The sequence below is a fragment of the Tympanuchus pallidicinctus genome, unplaced genomic scaffold (assembly GCF_026119805.1).
Source record: "Tympanuchus pallidicinctus isolate F22 unplaced genomic scaffold, pur_lepc_1.0 scaffold15, whole genome shotgun sequence".
Classification (NCBI taxonomy): Eukaryota; Metazoa; Chordata; class Aves; order Galliformes; family Phasianidae; genus Tympanuchus; species Tympanuchus pallidicinctus.
The window spans coordinates 27,349,864-27,372,010 of NW_026294669.1; the positions used below are offsets into that span (position 1 = coordinate 27,349,864).

Consider the following 22,147-nt stretch of genomic DNA (forward strand, 5'->3'; position numbering starts at 1 on the left):
CATTTAATTCTAGACCGAGCTGACCAGGGCACCATCCGCTCTAGCCTTGAACACTTCTAGGGACGGGGCATCCACAACCTCTCTGGGCAGCCTGTTCCAGCACTTCACCACTCTTCTGTAAAGAACTTTCCCCAGATATCCAACCTAGATCTCCCCTCCCACAACTTAAAACTATTTTCCCTTGTCCTGCAGTTATGTACCCTTTCGAAGAGTTGATTCTCCTCCTGTTTGTAGGCTCCCTTTAGGTACTGAAAGGCTGCAATTAAATTACCCTGCAGCCTACTCTTCTCCAGGCTGAACAAGCCTAGCTCCCTCAGCCTGTCTTTGTAGGGGAGGTGCTCCAGTCTCCTGATCATCTTCGTGGCTCTCCTTTGGACCCTCTCCAACAGCTCTCTGTCTTTCTTGTACTGGGGGCTCCAGATCTGGACATAGTACTCCAGATGGGGCCTCACAAGAGCAGAGTGGAGGGGAACAATCACCTCCCTGTCCTTGCTGGCCAACCCTCTTCTGACGGAACCCAGAGAGAAGTTCTGTCTTTTACTGATAGGAAACGAATAGGATGTCCTCTCATTTTAGAATACAGGAAAAAACTCTACAGGCTGTGGAGAGAACAGTAAATTAATAATATAATAATATAATATAATCCAAATCATTATATTCAATATAGATACTAAAAATCCATAGTGAGATTACAGCAATCCAGAGTGTGTTATGCACAGTGTTTAGGATGCATAGACTCTACAGTAGTGTCCATATTGGGTCTGGGAGGAGAGTTGAGTACTTTGGTGGAGTAGGGATGGAGAAACAGTGCAGGGGTTTTCTGAAAGATGTGCTAAATGCAACATCTTTTGAAAATCCCACTTTGGAAATCATAAAAGCATTGTAACATATGGCTTACATTTGTATATTTGTACACTGCTTCAAACAGTTCACTTTCTGAATAGTAATATCCTCTCACAGGGCTTGGCCTACTGCTTTGAATTCAGGGCCACTGCTAGTTTTTTTGGTTGCATGTCTGCAGTACCTCGAGCCTTGAATCAGTGAGGGAAACAAGAATGACTCTTCAGAACAAATGAGTTTTTGAGTTGTAATATTTTACTACTCACATGCATATGCTGTGGCATGGGAAAAAATGGTTTCTGAAGTGCAGAAGCATAGCCTAGAGGTTTTTATGATATACCCTGTACTTCTCTTTTTTACTGGGGTGTACATCAGATATTTTGTAACTCTTTTTGGCTTGCACAGGGAGAAGATCCAGTTCATCCGGACAGAGGGAACGCCTGGCTTGGTGCGTTTATCCAGTGATGCAGACCTTGTCATGTTACTCAGGTAGGTGCTGCTGCTTTCTGTGCATGTATGGAATATGCTGTGGCAGCTGCTGAAGAGCCTTCTGGACAGTAGTGTGGACCCATTTAGTGAAATAAAGAAAATACAGGATTTTCATTTCAAACTTTCCTTTGTAGGAAATCAATTATTTGTATTACTTAAATCAATCATCAGTATAATTAATCTTTAAGAGAAAAGTCAAAGAGTTAGTTAGAGTTAGAATTAGCAATCCCACGAAAACTTCATATTCTTTGTATTTTATTTCTCTTCTCCGGGTTTTTGTTTTGTTCTGGTTTTGTTTTTCTAAAAATACCTAAGTGAAAAGTTGTGCTTTGATTTTCTTCCCATTTTAATAATGCCATTGCCTCAAGGATGTATTAATGATAGAATTTTAATTGTGCATCCATTAGTTCCCTAAAATGCTGCATGTTAAACCTCGGAACTGGACTGGGTTATTGCAAGTTTATGTTCCTGGTCTTTGTGCAGTATTATAGATTTTTTTCTAGGAAGTCATGACTAAGGTTTCTGACCCTTTTCTAATAACAGTACTAATGGAAAAAAAAAAAAAGAGAGAAAAAAAAAGAGGGAACACAAATGGAGCAAATGTATTTTAGTATTGAAAACAAACTTCGTATTTCATATCATCTGATATTTCACAGTATTTAGCAGTAATTAGTGCTTTCCACTAAGTTTCAGTGGGAATGGCAGTAATATTCTATGACTCTACAATCCTTAAGTATGCATAGTGGAAATAGGCAAGTCACTAACAAGAAAAACAGATTAAATAGATGCTTATTTTTAGAAAGATATCTTTTATTCATGCAAATAAATGTGTTGCTTTTTGAAATGTGCTTCTATTTACAAGCTTGTTTGAAGAGGAGATAATGTCATATGTGCCGCCACATGCCTTACTTCATCCCAGTTATTGCCAGTCCCCAAGAGGTTCACCAGTGTCCTCACCCCAGAACTCTCCAGGTAAGTTTCTCAGGCACAGAGTCTATAAGAAACCATTTCTCATACTAAGTAAAGATCAGCTCTAGATCAGTCAAGTCAGTTTCACACTCCTGTTGCCTTCCCAGAAGTCAAAGAACAGAGACAAATTGTTTGACTGTAATTTTTAGTTTGCTTTCCAAATTCAATTTCATAGCAGCCTAAAATGGAGCGTTTGGAAATTATATCCAAACATGTTTCCCTTTGCAGTTCCCAGCTTTTACTTAGATGAGCAGAAGCAGTGAACTTGTAATTGCTGTCATTGTCCACAGCAGTATTTTTATAATGATATTTGTAAGATATTGCCATAGAGCCAGTCCCACAATTAAGTTTATGTTATGCTGCGTGTAATGACTTCCCACCTTTCTGAAAATCCAAGTTCTGTAGCTCCAGCAACAACAAAGGTATAGTCCTATTTTTGAACAAAACTAGCCAGTGTGATTGAATTTAACCATCAAACATGAACCTTTGCCTTGGGCTCACAAGGTGTTCTGCCAGTAAAAAAAGATAGTTATATTCCAGCTTCAGAGCTTGTGATTATTGTTCTGACTTGTAAAAACATGTAAACTTGTTCTTCACTGATGTTAAACAACTAAATGACTGCTAATGACTGCTAATGCCAATCCAATGCCTAGAAGAATAAAAACATGACATCTAGTAAGTATACACTGAAATTCCACTGTTTGTTGGATAGTAAATAATAACATGTAAAGGCAGATTGTTGTCTCTTAACATGATGTCAAAAGAGAGCGTCTTGCAGCTGTCTGGAAATGCACACATCAGAATGGAATGAAATTGATGTTTCACATATTAGCTAATTATGTTGCTAATAAAAACTGAACTATTTCAAATTCCATTTCATCTCTGAAGACCAAGTATAGTAATGTGAAATTCACAGATGTCAGTATGACTTCTCAAGAATATAATAGTAGGTAAATTGAATAAAATCACTACAGTTTATCAGATGTGGCTCCTAAAAATTAGAGAACAAAAATATAGAAAACATTTGGGATGCAACCAATCCTGGGTACTTCCAGACAATAAGAATATTTCACCAGCGAAGGTGTTGTGGTTTTTATGGGCATTTCCCTGTCCACAGTCATTAGGAGAAAAAGCTATACTTTTTCAGGCAGCCAGACTAAAAGGACATAAAAATGTCCTGAGTGGTAGCTTGTCCTACTGGGCATGGGACCTCATAGGCAAAGGCCAATTTAGAGAAACTATCTTATGATCTTATGATATAACATGTACATTTGATGTTTTGGATGCATAGATGACTTAGCTAGAACTGTTTCCCTCCTTTGCAAAGAAAGTGAGATTGAAAATAAGCATGTTGCCTCTTACTTTCAACTGCAAACCTAGCATTCTCTTAAGGAGTAAAAACACTTTTTGTTTTCAGAGTTATAATTTCTTTGTTATTAGTACATGCACTAAAGCATGCTGGGCCAGGTTTCAGTCCAACGAAGTGTGTTTAATCTTTAAAGTGTGATATTCTCCTCTGTTTGTCTAAGAAGTAGCACGCAGTAAAAGGATGAACAGTGATGGCTTTAGTCTCATCCTCCTTAAAATTGTAATCTCTGTTCTGTTGCATAGAGAAAGATACAGTGACCATTGAATCTCCCCGTTTGTCTGCAAGAGTGCATGTTTGTCTTGGTGCACAAATGAAGTCCTATATCTTTTTTTGATCAGGAATTATAAATGACCCCTGATTTCTATGGAGGCTCTGTTTTCTCATGAGCTAAACTGGCTGTGCTGTACTGCAAGGGGTTGCATATTAAGGAGCCGTTGTTTAGATCAGTCGATATCAGTTGTTCTTTCTCTTTTGGGGAAGATGAATAATCATGAAGCTGCTCTTTATATCTGTTTTAGAATATAAACACTTTGAAAATCAAATGTGATTATCACATCACTTGCATTTTTTAGCTCTTCCACTAACATCTTTTGTTCTCAAGGCGGAAGTAATCACTATAATTGCCCAGGAATTTCTTGGCATATGCATGTAATCTCTAAAGAGAACTTGTCATTGCTGTCAGAATAATGTGCTGCTGATTTCTGAGCCATGAAGTAATGCATTACCAAATTTATGTTCTTTGGTATCTCTTAGCAATAATTTCCTTCAGGGGTTAAGTCTGAAGTAAGCTTTTGTTATTTTTTGGTGACTACATTTTTGTGCCTACTTTGACCCAAAGTGGAATAAACAAATTAGGGAAAAAAAGCCAATAATTAAAAGGCTGTTTATAGTTTCAAATTTCTGTAAGTATTCCAGATAGTTAGCTGAGAGAGTATATGGTTAAAAACCCTTTGCACTCTCAGTAACGTAGGATAACCACTATAGTTTAATCAGTGACCACAATTTGCTTTTCCAGAGGAGTCCTTCATATTGCCATTGGTGCTCTGAAGATTCTGACACTTGCCATGCCTCCCATGTGTTACTCTGAGCCTAGGACAAGTGGCAAGTGTCTTTCTGGTCAGGCAGGTCTTTTGAACACCAGTGAATGGCACTGTTAATACAGATCTTGCCTGCGCTGTCTGGTCTCTGCAGAGAGACTGACTGTGTGGCTTCCTCCAGCAGCCACTTCCGCAGGATATTCTGCTTGTTTTTCATCTCAGACCCATATATGCTGTGGCTCTGCAAGCAAAGGCTGAAAGGATGCATATTCTCTCTGTCTTATAACCGCAAATGTTACGTTATCATGTTTTTACTCATAGCGTTTTTGTATTTGCTTAGTTTCATTATAGAATGCCAAAAGAAGACTCATGTGTGAACTGATATCATTTAAAGTACACTCTTCTAAGCTCTTTCTCTGTATTTCTTGTGTCTTGTGGACCTGTTAGTTATCTCCAATGTATATAAGCAGTTAGCAACCTATATATACTGTAAGGTAGGAGAAATTTTTTTTAACACGCTCTAGGGTTCTTGGGGGGAATGTCTACACACCCACACAGGGAAGTAATTAATGTAATAAAAAGTAGAGTTTAGAAGATGAAAGTAGCAGGAGTAGGGTTAACTAAGTGCTTCTTTGGCACACTTTCTTGCAATTAAATCAATTGAAGTAATTTATCCAGAGAGCAGTGGAAGGTTCTAAAGGTTGTAATATTCAGAATAGATCAAGCAGAACAGTTGATTTGTGTATACTGGACTTATAAATGCAGGAGGTATGCAATATTTTTGGCAAACAGCTCTCTCCCTCAAAAATGAGTTCTCAAAAGTAAACTCACTTGGATGAGCATCGCGTATGATTCTACAGTTACAAATAAAATGCTCCATGAACTTAAAATCAGTACTGTTTCCATTCTCCCTTGTACTTTCCCAAGGGAAAACTTCCACTAGGGAATTTCCGTAAGTTCTTTGGCTTGGTATATTCAACAGCAGCACAGTGGGTGATAATTTTTATACTTCATTTCAGGGGTCTTAGCTTTGCTGAGAATAATAAAAACAGAACAGAGCACAACATATATCTCGTGTGCGTGAGCTGCTTTGAGGCTGAGGCATTGAGTGTCTTTGGCAAACAAAATCCTTTCCAGCTGATCATGCTATTTTTTAAAATCAGCATTCACCTGGATTTGCTCTTCAAGATGTGCTTTAGAAGGATATTATTGGAAATGTGCAATCAGAAAGTCAGAGCAGATTTGAAGACACGCAGCTTTTACTCATTTCTAAGGGTGACTAAACCAAACACATGCCTTTTGCTGTTCAGGAGTCTTTTCAGTAGATAATAGGACATTAATCAGTTCATGCCACTACAGCTCATTCTTTGCTTATTGCTTCCTGCAGGTACTCAGCGTGCCAATGCCCGAGCTCCAGCTCCTTACAAAAGAGATTTTGAAGCCAAGCTGAGGAACTTCTACAGAAAGTTGGAGACTAAAGGATACGGACAAGGCCCAGGGAAATTGAAGTATGTTAAAGAATCTCATGAAACTGGATTTGTAGCTCAGGAAGCTTGCCTTGCCTATCCTTGCACGTCTGCAAGTGTCCTCCTATTACAAGGAATGCAGACGTTATGGTTACCCTTGCACTTCTGGAAATATAAAGCCTGTCATAAGTGATTTAATGACAGCATGTGATTCATAGCAGAGGATACAGCAAATTCTGGGCACTTCTTTGCTGTATCAATTCCAACTCCAGCTTTATATGAACAATATTATTAATGCAGTGACAAAAAGTGCTTTGGAAAAAGACATGCAGAAGAGGAGGCTTCTGAACTCTTCCATCATAGCAGTTGCTGTGATATAAATAATTATGTTTTCTTCTCTTTTTTTTTTCTGTTGGAAAAATGAGGTGTGCTTATCTTTTGTACATAGTTGCCACTATTGTTCACGTGGTCCTCTTTGGTAAAAAGGTGTTCTCTTCTGAGTCGTTTACAAGTCTTTAAAGACTCTTTAAAGAAGACTGGTAAATTATTATTCATTTCCAAGGATCACCTTGGAAAACTGCTGATATTTTTAAGTTCAGCACTCTGAATGTTGGAGTGCTTAGATGAAATCTTTCCTCTTTTGTTTATTTGGTAATCATGTGATGCCATACTGACACATTAAGGATCATCATCATCAGAGATACTTTCATAATTTTGTAAATCATCAAGTCTTGTTCCAGGTAAAAAACTCACATAGTTTAGGCAAATCAAAATCAACTGTAATGAGAAAGTGCACTTCCTCCCAAACAAGTTCTAATTGTCTCCCTCTACTAGGAGAAGCTTGAACTTCTAAAAATCCTTTGTTCTGTTAGAGTTAGGAGTGCATTTTCCCCAGTCATTTCTTACATTTTGCAGGAATTTATGCAGAGCTCAGACTTCATGTTAAAAAAAATTCCACAATTAAAATGAGGTTTAAGTGGTGATGTTTAGACAGTCCTAAAAAGCTGATGTCAAACATAGTTTTCCTATAACGTAATTAAGTCATAAATGCTTAAAGATTAATCAATGAAGATTTTGTTATAAATATGTAGGCAAATAGTTGGTATAAGAGAATGGTGTTTGCTACCTGTGAGATCTATTACATTTCTTGCATTTTTTTTTTTTCCTGACTCTTTTGCCATCACACTGAGTTTTTTTAAAACAGGAAAGCAGCTTGGCTTTGAACAGTTTTCCCTGGGTTCCCAAGCACATGCTGACGTGCTCTTTTTCTTTCAAACTACAGCTCCAGCAGTTTTCCTACTGCCTGGGTTTTCTTGTTGCACTTGCTGTTTCCTGGCTTCCTCCTCTGCAGGCCAGCACACTGCAACCACTGACTGCTGCATGAGCAGTAAGACCAGCAAGGGCTTTGCAAGATGGCATGTGGAGGGGCAGGTTGCCTCTGTGTGGGGCACGTATCCAAGCTTGGGTCTGACTGACTGATCAAACACATGCATAAGACAGTATTTGAATGTAAGACAAGCCAAGTTTCAGGAAACTAATTAAACACAGTTCTTTGGCAAAGGATGAAATGTTTAAGCAAGTAGGATTCTTTCACCTCGTATTTCAGATCTTTGTGATGTCTCCTTGATTTCACAATTTTTCTATTAAAAGATACAGAGTGTTTTTATATGTGATGTCTCAATTTGTTTCTTTTATATTTTATTTTATTTTATATTGGATGTCTCAATTACTGTTCCTTCTAGTCTTGTCGTTACATCATACCTACACTGGGGATAATGTAGAGGTGTTCAATTCTGAAGTTATCATTTGGTGACTTTCACAAAGCTTTATCTTTTGCCTTGATAAGACTGATTTCTACATAAAGAGTTAGATTCTTGCTTACAGTAAGACTAATTTAGAGGCCTAGCCTTGCAGAAGAATTTTAGACATACTGAAAATGCTCATTTCAGGATTTTCCCACTTTGTTCTTAATGTAAGAAAAAAACAGGGTGGAAAAATCAAAACAACACTTATTTGTACAAGACATATTACTGAAATGTTCAGTAGATACTTCCAGGTTCTAACAGACAGAAGCTGCCTGGTGTGGATCAAATTCTCCAGCAAAATGGGTGTCAGGGCTGTAGTCATCCTGTAGCTTGTAGTGTAAGTAGATATTTCCAAATATAGTTCATATTCATGAATTACTGTTTCAATATTGTTTTGCTTTTCAGATTAATAATCAGGAGAGATCACTTGCTTGAAGATGCCTTCAACCAGATTATGGGTTACTCAAGAAAAGACTTGCAGAGAAATAAACTCTATGTCACATTTGTTGGGGAAGAAGGGTAAGTAGAACAGGGAAGTAAATGTAATCTCAAAACTGTCTTGCAGCTGTGCTGTTTCGCTGAAGTTTTTGTGGTCTAGAGTGAAAAGAGGAAGGACTGTGGTCAGGAAATGCCACATTTACAAGCCTAGAACATACAGCTGTTCAGGATGACTGTTTTAGGCTTTGTGAAATGTAATGCATCCTGTCTTTGCAGAAGTAATACATGTGTTTATGTGAATTTTCACAATAGTTAGTGTGTGTTGTAGAGTGTTGCCGGGAAAGCAAAGAGAAAAACAAACTGCTTTTTTCTGTTATTCATATTTCTTTTCTGTCAGTGCTGTTATTGTATCTCTAGTGCCTGTTAAAAGACAGCTGCCATTTGCTGGAGAGGGAATGCTTCCAGAACAGGCTAGATGCTTAATCCCTAACTGCTTTCTAAGGCAGAGGGATCTAAAAGCTCTCAGTGCTGCAGGAGGCTCTCATAGTCTCTCTAGGCCAGGGCCTGCTTCACAAATCAAAGCAATTAGGCTGTTACCAGTTGTCAAATCAACACAGATTTTCCTCACATTACAAAGTCACTTCAGAGAATGCTCAGTCTATGTCTGATGAAAATCTGATGTCTTATAGATTGTGAGGTGCACATTACTGGGCAAGATGTGGTCAGGTTTTCTTTGCAAGTGTAAGTGGAACAACGTAGTAATTACATGAGTGTTTTTCTGAAGAAATTGAAAATTTTGTTCTCTGATATGTAGGAAACTGCAGCACACATCTCTTGGACTGCTGTAGTATGCATGATTGCCATGCAATGTGCATGTCTATTTTTAAAATAGATACATTGTTATAGAGACATCTCATTCAAGATTAGATTACTTTGAAAACTGCTTAAAGTTTACTCTGAGCTACTTACTGCTAATAAAGACCTGGTGAAGTCTTAAAATGTTGACAGCTGAGAGCCAAGTGTGGACTTGTTCATATAAATAATATCACTGTGCTGTCTGAGGAAAAACTCAGAACTGGAATGACGAGGCTGATGCAGGATGAGATTACAGTGTATTGACAGAGCAGGGTGGGGATGCAGCAACGAGGTCTGTCTTACAAAGCCCTACTGGCCTTCACTTTTGCAGCTGCAGCCTCAACTCCGATTTGAAAATGAAAGGGAAAATTTGAAAATCATACATGAGATAGAGATTGATCCAGATAGACTGTCTCCCTTCATCAGACATCAGGCTTTTGCATTGCATCACTTAGTACAGCGAGTTGAAGAGTGACCTAGAAGTGGAGGTGACACTGTTTCCACTATATCTAGCTGTAAACAAGACTCTGTTCTTAATGGAAAAGAATGAGTTAATGGAGTAAATTAAAATGAGGTCAATTCTCTATTTACAAATCTGTGTTGTGAATGAAGAAAGGATATGTGCAAACAGTACTGTTTCATCAGAGATGGTGCAAGGATATGTATCACATTGAACCTTTCATTTGGCTAGGTGTAGAAAGACAGGTCAGGGTGGAGGAGGAAAAATACTGGAGGTGGATCTTTTCCTATTTGTTTCTCCTTTTTTTTGAAGAAAATTCATTGGAAGTTTGCTGTTGCGTTGCTTCTCCTCTTGGTAGAGAGGTGTAAGACTAAAAGCAAAGGGAAATACAATTCTCAGATTAAAACAATCTGAGAAACTTTTGTTGATGTATATGTTAGTGAGTACCACAGGCACAGTTAATTGCCATTCATACAATTTTTTGTGAATCTCATAATGTTGAGTATTTTCCTTGAACCTTCAGTTTCTGCAGTCATGTAACTGCGATGCAGTTTAATGTTTTAATGTTTAATGTTTTTTGTACTCATGCTTTATTTGGGGAAAGTGAAGAAAATTTTAATGCAAAGAATGTGATTTCTTAAAGTTATTTTTCCTAAGTTCTGTGAACTATTAGCAGAAGCTGGTTTGTGTTTATAGTGATAAATCTGAAATATTAATGGCGCTTCCCAGGAGACATGAGTCACGTTGCCAACAACATATTTCTCTGCTCCTGAATACCCAAATACCCTACAGTTGCAGCTGCTGTGTGGTTGCATACCTCTTGTATGAAGTTTTCTCACCCTTGTGCCAAGCCTTTAATTGTGGGTTAAATCTGACTGACAGTGCAGGACTCTCTTGATTGATTTATTTAGCATGACTCACAGTAACACCATGTACAAAGGGAGCTGTATGCAATGGTTGATAGTCAGGCACACAGTTTTTGTTCCATCTTCAGTTTTCACAGTGAGTCTCATTATCCCAGAAGTTTGTAAGAGTCTTCCAGACAACCTTTCTTGATCTGCTATTTGTGCCAAGATTAAGATCCGACTGTGTCCATGATATCAAACTGTTATTTTTTCCTGCAAATTGAGGATGGAATCTGCCCTCCTTGCCAGGGTAAGAATCTGTTTCAGTACTTTGCTTCTGAAGCTTAGCAGAAGCTAAGTGCTTCCAAATGACTGAAGGGAAAATATTTTTCCTTCAACACAAGAAAGAGGCTTTGTCCTTAACTTGATAATGGTACCTAGCTCTTATTCTCCTGACAACGTCGTCCTCAGAAAGAACTCTCATCTTCTGTTAAAGTTCATGAGCCAAAACATTAGTAGCAAAGTCCTATGTGAAACCTGACTTTCTCTGTGATGCTTTTGTTTGTGTGTTGTCTTAGTACTAAAGCAAGACCTTCATAAAAATCAAGTATGAAATTTTCAAGCTATCGAAAATCTATTTATTAGGACTATATTAATCTTTCTCCCCACAGGAAAACCTCTGGTTTTCTTCCTCCAATAAAGCATTAACTTCATACTTAACTCATTTTACTGGTGACCTGCAACATAATGTCAAACTCAGTCTTGGTGCTTTGTCAGCAGTGAGTTTGTTTATGATACAAGAAGAGGTTTAGATTCCTTGTTCATTAGTGCTGGAATCTTGGAATAGCAAAAAAACCCAAAACAAAACAAAAAAAAACCAAAAAACAACAAAAACAAAGGAAATAGGTTCTCCAAAAGACATTTAAGTGCACTCAACTTTGGAAGACAGACAAGAAAAAATTTAGACCAAGAAAGAGAAATCACTTAATATCAATTGCTAGGAAAAACAGAAATATTTTCCTTCAGTTGTCCTACTGTTGTAAGTCTGCATGGGCAAAATACAGCCATTTTCTATTTTCATTCTTAATTTTTCAGATGTAGAGGGGTTCAATGTTGCCTCTTTTCATGTTTCTTCTCCCTCCCCTCAGACACTTCTTGCCTTCACCTCTATTTATTTGATTATATTCTCATGGCAAAAAAAAAAAAAAAACAAAAAAAAAAAAACCAAAAAAACCAGAAAGCATTACAGCTAGAGCCAAAAATTTTGATGTAGAGCATTTCCTTCCAGTCCTCCAAGTCATTGCTTTTCAGAGGATCCTCACAAGAACTTCACATCCCTTGGCATTAAGCAATCTGTTGGATAAGGGTTCTGGTTAAAATCTTAGGAAATTTTAATGGAAAATGTACTGTAAGGAATGTAAATTCAAAGGAGTGTTCCTTTGCACACAATAAACACTGTATAGTAATGTCAAGTTTCTTTTTAAAGGTTGGACTACAGTGGACCTTCAAGGGAATTTTTTTTCCTGGTGTCTAGAGAGCTCTTCAATCCATATTATGGTTTATTTGAATATTCAGCCAACGATACCTATACAGTACAAATAAGTCCCATGTCTGCTTTTGTAGACAATCACCATGAGTGGTAAGAACTATTTTTTTTTCTTTGCTTTTCAGATATCTTTGTCTTTTCTGCTGTTCCCATTTGCAGAGAATGCTTATATTTGCTCAGATGTATAGAACGTAGTTTGATCTTTTTAACCGGCAGCAAAGTAATTGCATTTCTATAGAATTTCCTCATTCTGTTTTCTCTCGTGGTGGTTTTAAATGATCCTATTTCTCACGAGGTCAGCAAAAGTGTGGTTTGGAACATGTATTGTGGGATTATCTCACAGCACAACATTCTGTGTTTTTTGTACTTCAGCAGACAGTCACTTCATGAAATCAAAATTAACTCCTTGTGCATTAAAAAATGCATGAGATTTTGGCTTGTTGTCAACTAAGAATATTAAGAGAGATTTCAAGCAGGTGTTGCTCTGTATTTGTTTATCTGCTGGAGGTATCTTAATTAAAGGGGAAGACTGATGGTTACATAGCTCTTAAGCAAAGACTGTACTATGTACACCCATACTTCTAAAATAGTTGGCAAGGATTTTTCAATCTCTTTTTCACACTCATAAGACAGTTCAAATCATGACATCTCTGAAAGTTTATGAACATTTTCTGTGAATATCAACAGACAGTTCTGTCATGTAAGCAGAATACAGTAATAATGGAGTGGCAACTGCTCATCTGTGTAGGACAGAGAGGTGTACTGCGCACTTATTTGCTGGAAACCATCTGTGAAGAGTGAATATCTGAAAAGAATCTCATTAATAGTTTTTAAAATAAGTAGAAAGCTAAACGTTGACTGTGTCCAGTAAGTTGAAACAGCCTTCCTGTTGAACTCCAATATGGCAGCATGTGAGAAAAGCAGAACAGTTGGGTGTTACGAAGCTTCTGCCTGCACTCTGGATTCATCCCTGGCTTCTGCAGTGAGGGACCAGAGACCTTGTCTGGGATGATGGAAGTGTCACCCTGCTCTTTCCCTCTTGGGCACGCTGGTGCCAGTGACAACACTGCTCTTGTACAGCCTCAGGGGATTTGGAGTGCATCTGTGACAAGCAGTTAAACGCAGAAGAAGAAAGCTCTGTGTCACATCTTGCAGAGCTTCTATACAGGCAGGCATAATAAAACCCTAATCTTTCAAAGTAAAATATGGCTCAGCAAGCATAAATTTTAAGAAAAAATGAACTTCTCAACTTAAATCTAGTTCCAAACATCTGTAGGATTTTTCATAATAGATCATAATTCTCACAAGCAGATTTGCCAAGACGCTCCTGTTCTGATGTTATGACCTCAAATCTATCAAACTCACCCCAGCCATCCTTATATACCCAAAATGAAGACAACAAGAAGAAACAGAGAGGGAAAATGAATGTGATCACATTGACATGAGGCTCTGAGATAAAAAAAAAAAATAAAAATAAATGAAGTAAAATAAAAAGCTTCTAGCCACTGTTTGTGAGAACACATGCAGAGGTCTATAGTCACCAGTCAGAAGAGGGAGCAAAATGCCGCTGTATGCAGAAACACAGTGATGAGTGTCAGTCTGGGGAAGTGCAGGAACCTTCAGCCGCTCGATGGCACAAGAACAAGTTAATCATAGGCAAGGTATGTAAAGAAAATGAACATTTTGTAAGATACATAAAAATATGCTATGCTTATAAATAGCATGGTCTGGCAGAGGCTAAGTAAGGATTGAGTTAAGTATGGATTTGACATTTCTGAGAAGCTACAACTTAGATATCTGAGGGATTTTCCGCACTCTGCAAACTTGCTTTTTTTTTTTTTTTCTGTGCTCTTTTGGGAGCATAAAAGAAACAGAAAAAAAGAAAAAACCACCGCAATTTAGACATAGCTATCTGACTTGAAAATGCTGTTTGGATGTATAAACAAGTTTTGATGACAGAGCAGTATACAAACCACAAAGTCTCAGTGACCGTAACTCTTTGTTTTCTAGGTTCAGGTTTAGTGGTCGAATCCTTGGTCTTGCTCTGATACACCAATATTTGCTAGATGCCTTCTTTACACGACCCTTTTATAAAGCCCTCCTCCGAATGTAAGTAGAATTGTTCTGTCTCCTTTTTGGTTTACTTCCTTGCCCGTGGACAGTAGCATTTTGTGCATGGATATCTTATCCTCAAAATGACAGGCCTTTACGTATTATTCAGTCATTTCATTTTAATCCAGCATTTTTTTAAAGGTTACTTGTTGCTGATTATGGTGTTAGCCTGCTACCTAATAACTTGGAATGCTCTTCATACTAATTTCATGCTGATCTGTATGATTTGTTTAAACTATACTAACAGCTTTCTTAACAAAATCCTACATTTGAGCTAGTAGAATGAAATGCTGTGGTTTTGTTCTAGATATTAATAGAGATGTTATTCATTTGTCTAGTAATGACTCATAAGATAGGATATGAATCACTTCTTAACTTTGACTGCAAGACTTGAATTCTCTGATTGCAGGCAGTCTCCCATTTTGAGGAGCTTTACTTTGATATGCTTCAGACTGCATTTTCAGAACTGTTACTGTTGTTCTGGCTTAAAAAATGTGAGCTGTGCTTGCCTGGGATGTCTGGAAGTTAAGGCATAGTGAAATTAAGGCACTTCAATTTTTGTCCTCAGTTTCAAAAATGTTATGGAGAAGGCTGGAAGGTTATCATGGAATCATAGAATCTTTTGAGTTGGAAGGGACACTTAAAAGTCATTTGGTCCAAATCCCCTGCAAAGAACAGGGACACCTGCACTAGATAAGGTTGCTCAGAGCCTGGTCCAGCCTGACATAGAATGTGTGCAAGGATGGGGCATGTTTCTTCAAAACATCATATATTTTACTAATAAGGGGTAATGCATCCACTCCTATTGCACGTAAATGTTTGAAGTTCCTATATGCTAATAGTCTCATTTTAAAGAGGATGAGGTCTTGCCCCAGATGAACTTTAATAACAATATCGTATAACTACCAAGTTAAATTAATTGTTTAACTTTCTGGTTCTTTGGGCAGGTGAGTGTAAGATGATGAGGTGACTACTTTTGTATGCAGCCTATTTTGTGCAATCTCCCCATCGCAGTCACAGATCTTTTCTTTCCTCAGAGCTTAGGAGCCATCCAAACCATCTCTGCAGATGGAGCATTGTGCCCAAGCCATCTGCTTTGAAATAGGGCCTGTTACTGCAGGGTGTCATTTCAAGTACATTTGAGCGTCCAATAAAAAAAAGTACAGGACTTCTTGCTGACTTTTTGCATGCCCAAAAATGGTAGCAGGCAAGAAACCCTACAGATGAAAAGCAGCTTACGTATGATTAGCCCCAGTGTGCTATTTCACAGCACAAGTTATTATCCAGAATTAAGAAGAATTTGCTACTCTAGTTTTAAATACTATTAGAAGCTCACGTGTTCAAATCTCGGAGAAGCAACTGTTAAAGATAGCAAGGGCAGTTGGCTTCCAGGTTGGATTTGTAAAAGAAGGACCAGGCGTGGGGAAATATGGCGGAAGTTAAAGAAACAAATAAGGCTGTTTTTGTGATAAGAAGACGATGTCTTTACAGAAAATATGAGATGGGCTCACTTTAAGCTTGAAAAGCAAGTGAATCAATTTTGGGGCTTTGTTAATGCGTAATATAAAGTTATACAGTAGCAGCTATTGTTAGGTAAATAAAGGGAGATTTGAAATAGCATCTTCTTTATTCTGTTCATGTTTCTCGCAGCTGACGTTACTCTCAGTCTGTTTTGCAGGACTGCTCTGAGTTTTGCTGCTGAACACACATTACTGCTGTCATCTGTATTTGTGTGTTTTGTTTTTGTTTATGTTAGACTCTGTGATTTGAGTGACCTAGAATACCTTGATGAGGAGTTTCACCAGAGTTTGCAGTGGATGAAAGACAATGATATACATGATATCCTGGATCTCACATTTACTGTAAATGAAGAAGTTTTTGGGCAGGTGTGCAAGATTCCTAATTCCTTTTCCTTTCTTCTCTGTGTTCTACTGCTAGATAAGCACTTACGTGAACAGAAAAATGGCTGTCATTCCATGCTGATTTGAACTTTTTTTTATGAAGTTCTGTTTGATCAAAATGATGTTGAAATTTTGGGAGTAGTTACTATTTTTTATTTTCTGGAAACTATCTGAAATATCAACATTTTGGATTGCTCTGCTGGAGGTAGTTTCCGTAAATTTAATTGCAGTAGAGTTAGCATTCAATTGGAACACCTTCGTTAGGACATTATTTAGAGACTTTTCTACTTTAATCTTTGTAAAGATTTTTTTTTCTTTCGAGCTTCTTCTTACGTTGCACTAAATATAATTTAATAAAAACAAACAAAAAGATTTATTTTGTGTTCTCTTGTTTCACATATTCCAATTTGCTAAAGTGAATCTTCACTAATGAGGAATTATTCAACTTAAAGGTTTAAATTGTTGTAAATGTTTCTTTTATCTTAATAATGCTGTGATTGTTTTCTTCTAAGATCACAGAACGGGAATTAAAGCCAGGGGGTGCCAACATTCCAGTCACAGAAAAAAACAAGAAAGAATATATAGAAAGAATGGTAAAATGGAGAATTGAGAGAGGAGTTGTACAACAGACAGAAAGTCTAGTTCGGGGTTTCTATGAGGTAAAAATAAATCTTAGCTGGAATTTACTTTCTTTTTTATTCTCGCTAAATATTTTTCTTCTCATATACATTTCTCAAATAAGTAGTCCCAAAACACTGGTGCATGTATAATCAGAAATGCCCTTACAGTATCTGTGTGTGTGTGCAAAAATCAGTGCTAGCCACTGACTTAAACTCTATGGTTCTTAAAACTGGGAGATACTTTTGATCATTGTTTATATGATTAGCAGTGCTAAAGTGAGCAGTCTCTTTCTGCTTTGTGGTTTTTAGTGTATGCTATACTCAGCATATCACAGCCAAGTGTATTTCAAATCATTTATATCTTACCTGCCTTATCACAAGCAATTAAATTGGATTATTGGAACTCTGTTTGTCCTGAAATCATTCACTATTATCTGTCAGTAAGTTTCTGCCCCAAGCACTGTGTTCCTCCTCAACTGTTTGAAACTGCAGCTTAAAACCTGTGCCTTTAAAAAGAAAATAAAATAAAATTCTATCTATTCATGAGAGAAATGTTACCTGATATATGTCTTAGTAAGAGATGAGCCTTTTTTCTTTCACAGGTGGTTGATGCAAGGCTTGTGTCTGTATTTGATGCAAGAGAACTGGAACTGGTTATAGCTGGAACAGCAGAAATTGACTTGAGTGACTGGAGAAATAATACAGAATACAGAGGAGGTAACATCAGCTTTTATTTGTTCATTGACTACTGCGGGTCTTGGAATTATCCAGCTTCTAAGATGCTAACGTATTATCCTGTGAGATATACCTTCAGTATCAACATCTGTATTTCTCTGTCTCTGTTTGCATTAGAAGAAGCTATTTTGTCCATTTTAGTTTGCTTCATTGCTTCCCCTTGCAGCTCTCCCCTTACCCTTTTTGTTGGACAGCATCAAAGAGCACAATTATCCAAAGACAATACTGTACTCAGAAGCATGCTACCAAAGCAGCACCCAGACACTGGAGACCAATGGAAATGGCATCCATTTTTAGTAGGGTCACCTTTTCTCAAGTCTTTCTTCTTTCAAGAAGATGAGAAATAATCCCAGGGACTGCCGTGTAGTTGTTAAGAACTGTATAAAGCATGGACGGGGAGATTTGAGAACTTCAAAAGAAATGTTGCAGTTTAAAATACATAAATAGCAAAGTGCTGGAACATTTCAAGAATTCTCTTTCCTATTAAAGATGGATTAATGAAAGGCATGCGTGCAAAAGAAATTTAATTTCTTTTTTGTCATTGTAAATTGATTCTCTAAGATTTGTAAATATTTCAGGAGGTGCTTTCTATCATCTGCCTTTTGCTGCAGGTGGTTAAGAAATGCAGCATTACAGTGACGAGGGCTAAATTAGGAAAGACTTATTCACTGTTCTCTCAAATATTTTTGTAGCATTAAAGCTATGAGCATCTTCTTGTTTTAACAGGTTATCATGACAATCACATCGTAATTCGGTGGTTCTGGGCTGCTGTGGAAAGATTCAACAATGAACAACGACTAAGACTTCTGCAGGTAAGAAATCAACTGTTCTGAATAGAAATTGTGTCTCTAAAACTAGTTGCTAAACTTGCTTTACTTAAGTTTTCGATATCCAAAAATAATGATGATGCTAATAATCTGAACAGCATCAGATAGTAACTTGTAATAATTTTAAGTGACTGAAACTCACGTCTGTATTCTTACTTAAATTTACATCTGATCATTGAGTTACCCGTATGAGTAGAAAGGAGGAGTGTTGAGCTATTTAAGCACTTCACTTCAGAATGCATTCCTTTTCTTATAGTATCTTTTGCTGTTTATAATGATATTGAAATGCACAGGGCCAAAAAGGCCTTACACAAAGCCTGCGTGATTATTTTTTCTTAGTTCCTCTTTATAAAGAATAAAAACAGCAGGGGAAAAAAAAAAAGAGACTTATGCCTAAGCTAAAATAACTTTATATTAATAGTGTTTTCTCCTATAGTACTTGTATAGGATAATTACCCTTATCCTGGCTTTCAGAGAGAACCCTTTGAAGGAAATTAATCTGGGAAGTTGTCTCTTCTGAAGCCCTATCAGGAAACGACCTGTTTTCCTTTATCCTGCATTTAAAATAGCATTTATTACTTGTGTCTCACAAATTTCCTTATTTTGCAAGTGCTTTTACATAAGCACTTGGACTTCAGTGAGTATGCTGACATAAATAAATTCCTAACCTGCACCATCTGTGTATCCAATATTGTTGATCCTTTCTTTGTGCTGGCAGTTTGTTACAGGCACATCCAGCATACCTTATGAAGGCTTTGCCTCTCTAAGGGGAAGCAATGGGCCAAGAAGGTTCTGCGTAGAGAAGTGGGGGAAGATCACAGCCCTTCCAAGGTACAACTGTGTGTAAAAATTGCTTTAGTGATGTTAATACTAGAGTTACTTGGGAACAGGAGTTACTGGACTGACAGATAAACAAGCTTTAAGTGAATAAGCAAGCATGCTTTGCTTTACGTGAAAACTTACATCCTCATTATTCCACTGTCACAAATTTTTCTTTTAAATCTTTTTGTTTTTCCTTAATAGAACGGACAAGGCAACATAACAGTAGCTGATGTCTATATTTGAATGCTTTTTTGGGTGGGAAATTATATTAGATTGATAATCAGTTGTATTTTTAATTTTGTTATATTTTGTTTGGTTAAATGTGTTTTATTTACTTACTGAATGTTGCAAGGTGGCTGTCCAACACAAGAAGGCTTTGTTAAACAACCCTTAGATGTTTCCTCTAGCTGAATGTCAGAGGCAGGGACATCTCTAGGGTTGGCTTCTGCCTGCAGAACCATTGAACCACACTTTTAAAGTCAAAGAAACAGAGATGTCACTGTGAGATCCACAGACACAGCAGGAGGCCTTTAAACAAACCCATCTTACCACCTTAATTTACAAGCAGATTCTGGAAATGGTCCAACAAATACTCGATGTCTTTTGAGGGCTTAATAATAGCTGGTAGTCAGATAAGCCTACTTTATAATTTATTATCACCTATGAACTAGTTGTAATTATATTTAAAAAGAAAAAGCTTTCATTTGTGACTTCAAAATCAAATTACTTTTCTTGTAGTTTTAAGTAAGAAAATGAATTGTAGGAGCCTATGTCTATATTCTCTAGTACTGAAATTCCTGGTGTTAACAAACACAGACTGCAGTGTGGAAAGGGTCAGGACATGCCCGAACAGGATGATCAGAATTTCCTCTGAAAAGGAAATTCAGAGTCTTAATTGTAGTGAACAGAAGAATTAAACTATTTCCTGTAGAGCAGCATGGAGCAATCTGTTAAGAATATAAGCTGCTACATTCAGTTCAGGTAATAAGTGGGAAATGCCAGCTACTCGAATTTAGGAGAATCGTGACCTTGGAAGTTTAGCTTACAATAGTGTTGTTTAGGGAAAATTTTACTTCTGTCTCTGTGAATAGCTTTTAACACACTTATGCAAATGTGAGTGTTAAAATAACCCAATGCTACAAGTTGTTTGTTAACTGTGTATGACAAACATCTCACAATTGTTGTGAGCTGGCAATTCCTGACATTCATGTGTAGAACTTTGGTCTCATAAAAAAATAAATGGTCTTCCACGCTTATGCTTAAGTGGACTAAGCCCTCAGCAGAAAGCTGTACTTACATTTTAAAATATCTAGTTCCTTGTACAGTCTTAGCTTCAGCCTGAGTCTCACTATTGTCAGCCTGAGCCTTGCCAACTTGAGGGACTTAGTGTGCAAACACCAAGTAGTGCTGGCTGGAAGGTAAGACATTGTTAAGAGTGACCCTGAATAGCAAACTTGGAAGAGGTTTCCAAACAAGCCCTGTTTGTAAACATGCTACTGGATTTGCTGGAATGCTACACTGGGACCCCTTGACTCTTGCTGATTCTCAGGTAACAAATGCATTGTTACACCTTGCAAATTGTCCTTTTGATTTCAATGGGAGTGTTTGTAAACTCAGGTAATGCTTGGCATGAGGATGGCAAAAGCGAGGGTTCAACAGGTTAGTGGATTTTTTTTCCTTCTATATCTAAAAGAAGTACAATACAGCTAAAAGCACACAAAAATAGCCGTCCCTATCTCTTCCTTATTTTGAGACAGAGAAGGCAACTGATACAGTTACATATGTGATTGTAGTCGAAGAGGCTGTGAATACAAACACAAAAGCATTCGATGTTTATGTAATTTACACTTTTCTGATTGCTTGTAATCAATTATTCTGGATCAAAATAGTGAGATTTCTTTGAGGCATATCAAGTTCACAGAATCTCAAGGTTTGGAAGGGATGTCAAGAGATCATTGAGTCCAACCCCCTGCTGAAGCAGGTACCCTGCAGTAAGTTGCATATGTAGGGATCCCACTGGATCTTGAGTAGCTCCACAGAGGGAGGCTCAACAACCTCTCTAGGCAGCCTGTTCCAGTGCTCCATCACCCTTCCTGTAAAGTTCTTCCACATGTTAGTATGGAACTTCCTGTGTTCAAGTTGTAGGCCATTATTCCTTGTCCTATCACTACACACTACCAAGAAGAGCCTGGCCTCGTCTGTTTGCCTCTCACCTCACTTTAGATATTTATAAACATTTACCAGATCCTCTCTCAGTCTTCTTTTCCCCAGGCTGAACAGACCAAGGTTACTCAGCCTTTCCTCACAGGGCAGGTGCTCCAGGCCCTTTATCATCTTCAGCCCTAAGTTGTACACAGATACAGGCTGGGCTGAGAATGGCTTGAGAGCAGCCATAAGGAGAAAGATCTGGGACTGTCGGTTGCTGAAAGATTCAACGTGAGCTGGCAATGTGCACCTGCAGCCCAGAAGGCCAGCTGTATGCTGTGTTGCATCAAGAGAAGTGTGACCAGCAGGTTGAGGAAGATGATTCTGCCTCTTTACTCTGCTCTCTTGAGACTCAACCTGGAGTACTGCGTCCAGTCCTGGCACAAGGAGGACATGGAGCTGCTGAAGCTGGTCCAGAGGAGGGCCACAAAGATGATCAGAGGGCTGGAGCACCTCCCCTATGAGGACAGGCTGAGAGTGCTGGGGCTCTTTAGCCTGGAGAAGAGAAGGCTCCAAGGAAACCTTATTGCTATCTTCCAGGACATGAAGGGGCCTGCAGGGAAGCTAGGGAGGGACAATGGCAGGTCACAACTGCATGAGGGGAAATGGCTTTGAACTGGAAGAGGGTAGATTTAGATTAGGAGGAAATTCTTTACTGTGAGGGTAGTGACACACTGAAACAGGTTGCCCAGTGAGGTTGTGAGTGCCCCCCCCCTGGAAGCACCCAAGGGCTGGATGGGGCTGTGAGCAACCTGGTCTAGAAGGAGGTATCCCTGCCTATAGCAGGAAAGTTGGATCCAGATGAT

The 22,147-nt window shown here is 38.0% G+C and overlaps 1 protein-coding gene across 2 annotated transcripts in view; it reads left to right on the top strand.

The window, feature by feature from the left end:
• Positions 1 to 22,147, top strand: part of HECW2 (HECT, C2 and WW domain containing E3 ubiquitin protein ligase 2) — a 150,970-nt gene that overhangs the window by 118,915 nt on the left and 9,908 nt on the right. For both annotated transcript variants that reach the window (XM_052675408.1, XM_052675409.1), the window contains 11 exons: positions 1,246 to 1,329; positions 2,192 to 2,301; positions 6,092 to 6,212; positions 8,381 to 8,494; positions 12,060 to 12,212; positions 14,130 to 14,228; positions 15,988 to 16,117; positions 16,645 to 16,791; positions 17,355 to 17,469; positions 18,214 to 18,299; positions 19,033 to 19,145. In XM_052675408.1, coding sequence (XP_052531368.1) covers positions 1,246 to 1,329; positions 2,192 to 2,301; positions 6,092 to 6,212; positions 8,381 to 8,494; positions 12,060 to 12,212; positions 14,130 to 14,228; positions 15,988 to 16,117; positions 16,645 to 16,791; positions 17,355 to 17,469; positions 18,214 to 18,299; positions 19,033 to 19,145 — 1,272 coding nt within the window. The remainder of the gene's footprint in view (positions 1 to 1,245; positions 1,330 to 2,191; positions 2,302 to 6,091; positions 6,213 to 8,380; positions 8,495 to 12,059; positions 12,213 to 14,129; positions 14,229 to 15,987; positions 16,118 to 16,644; positions 16,792 to 17,354; positions 17,470 to 18,213; positions 18,300 to 19,032; positions 19,146 to 22,147) is intronic.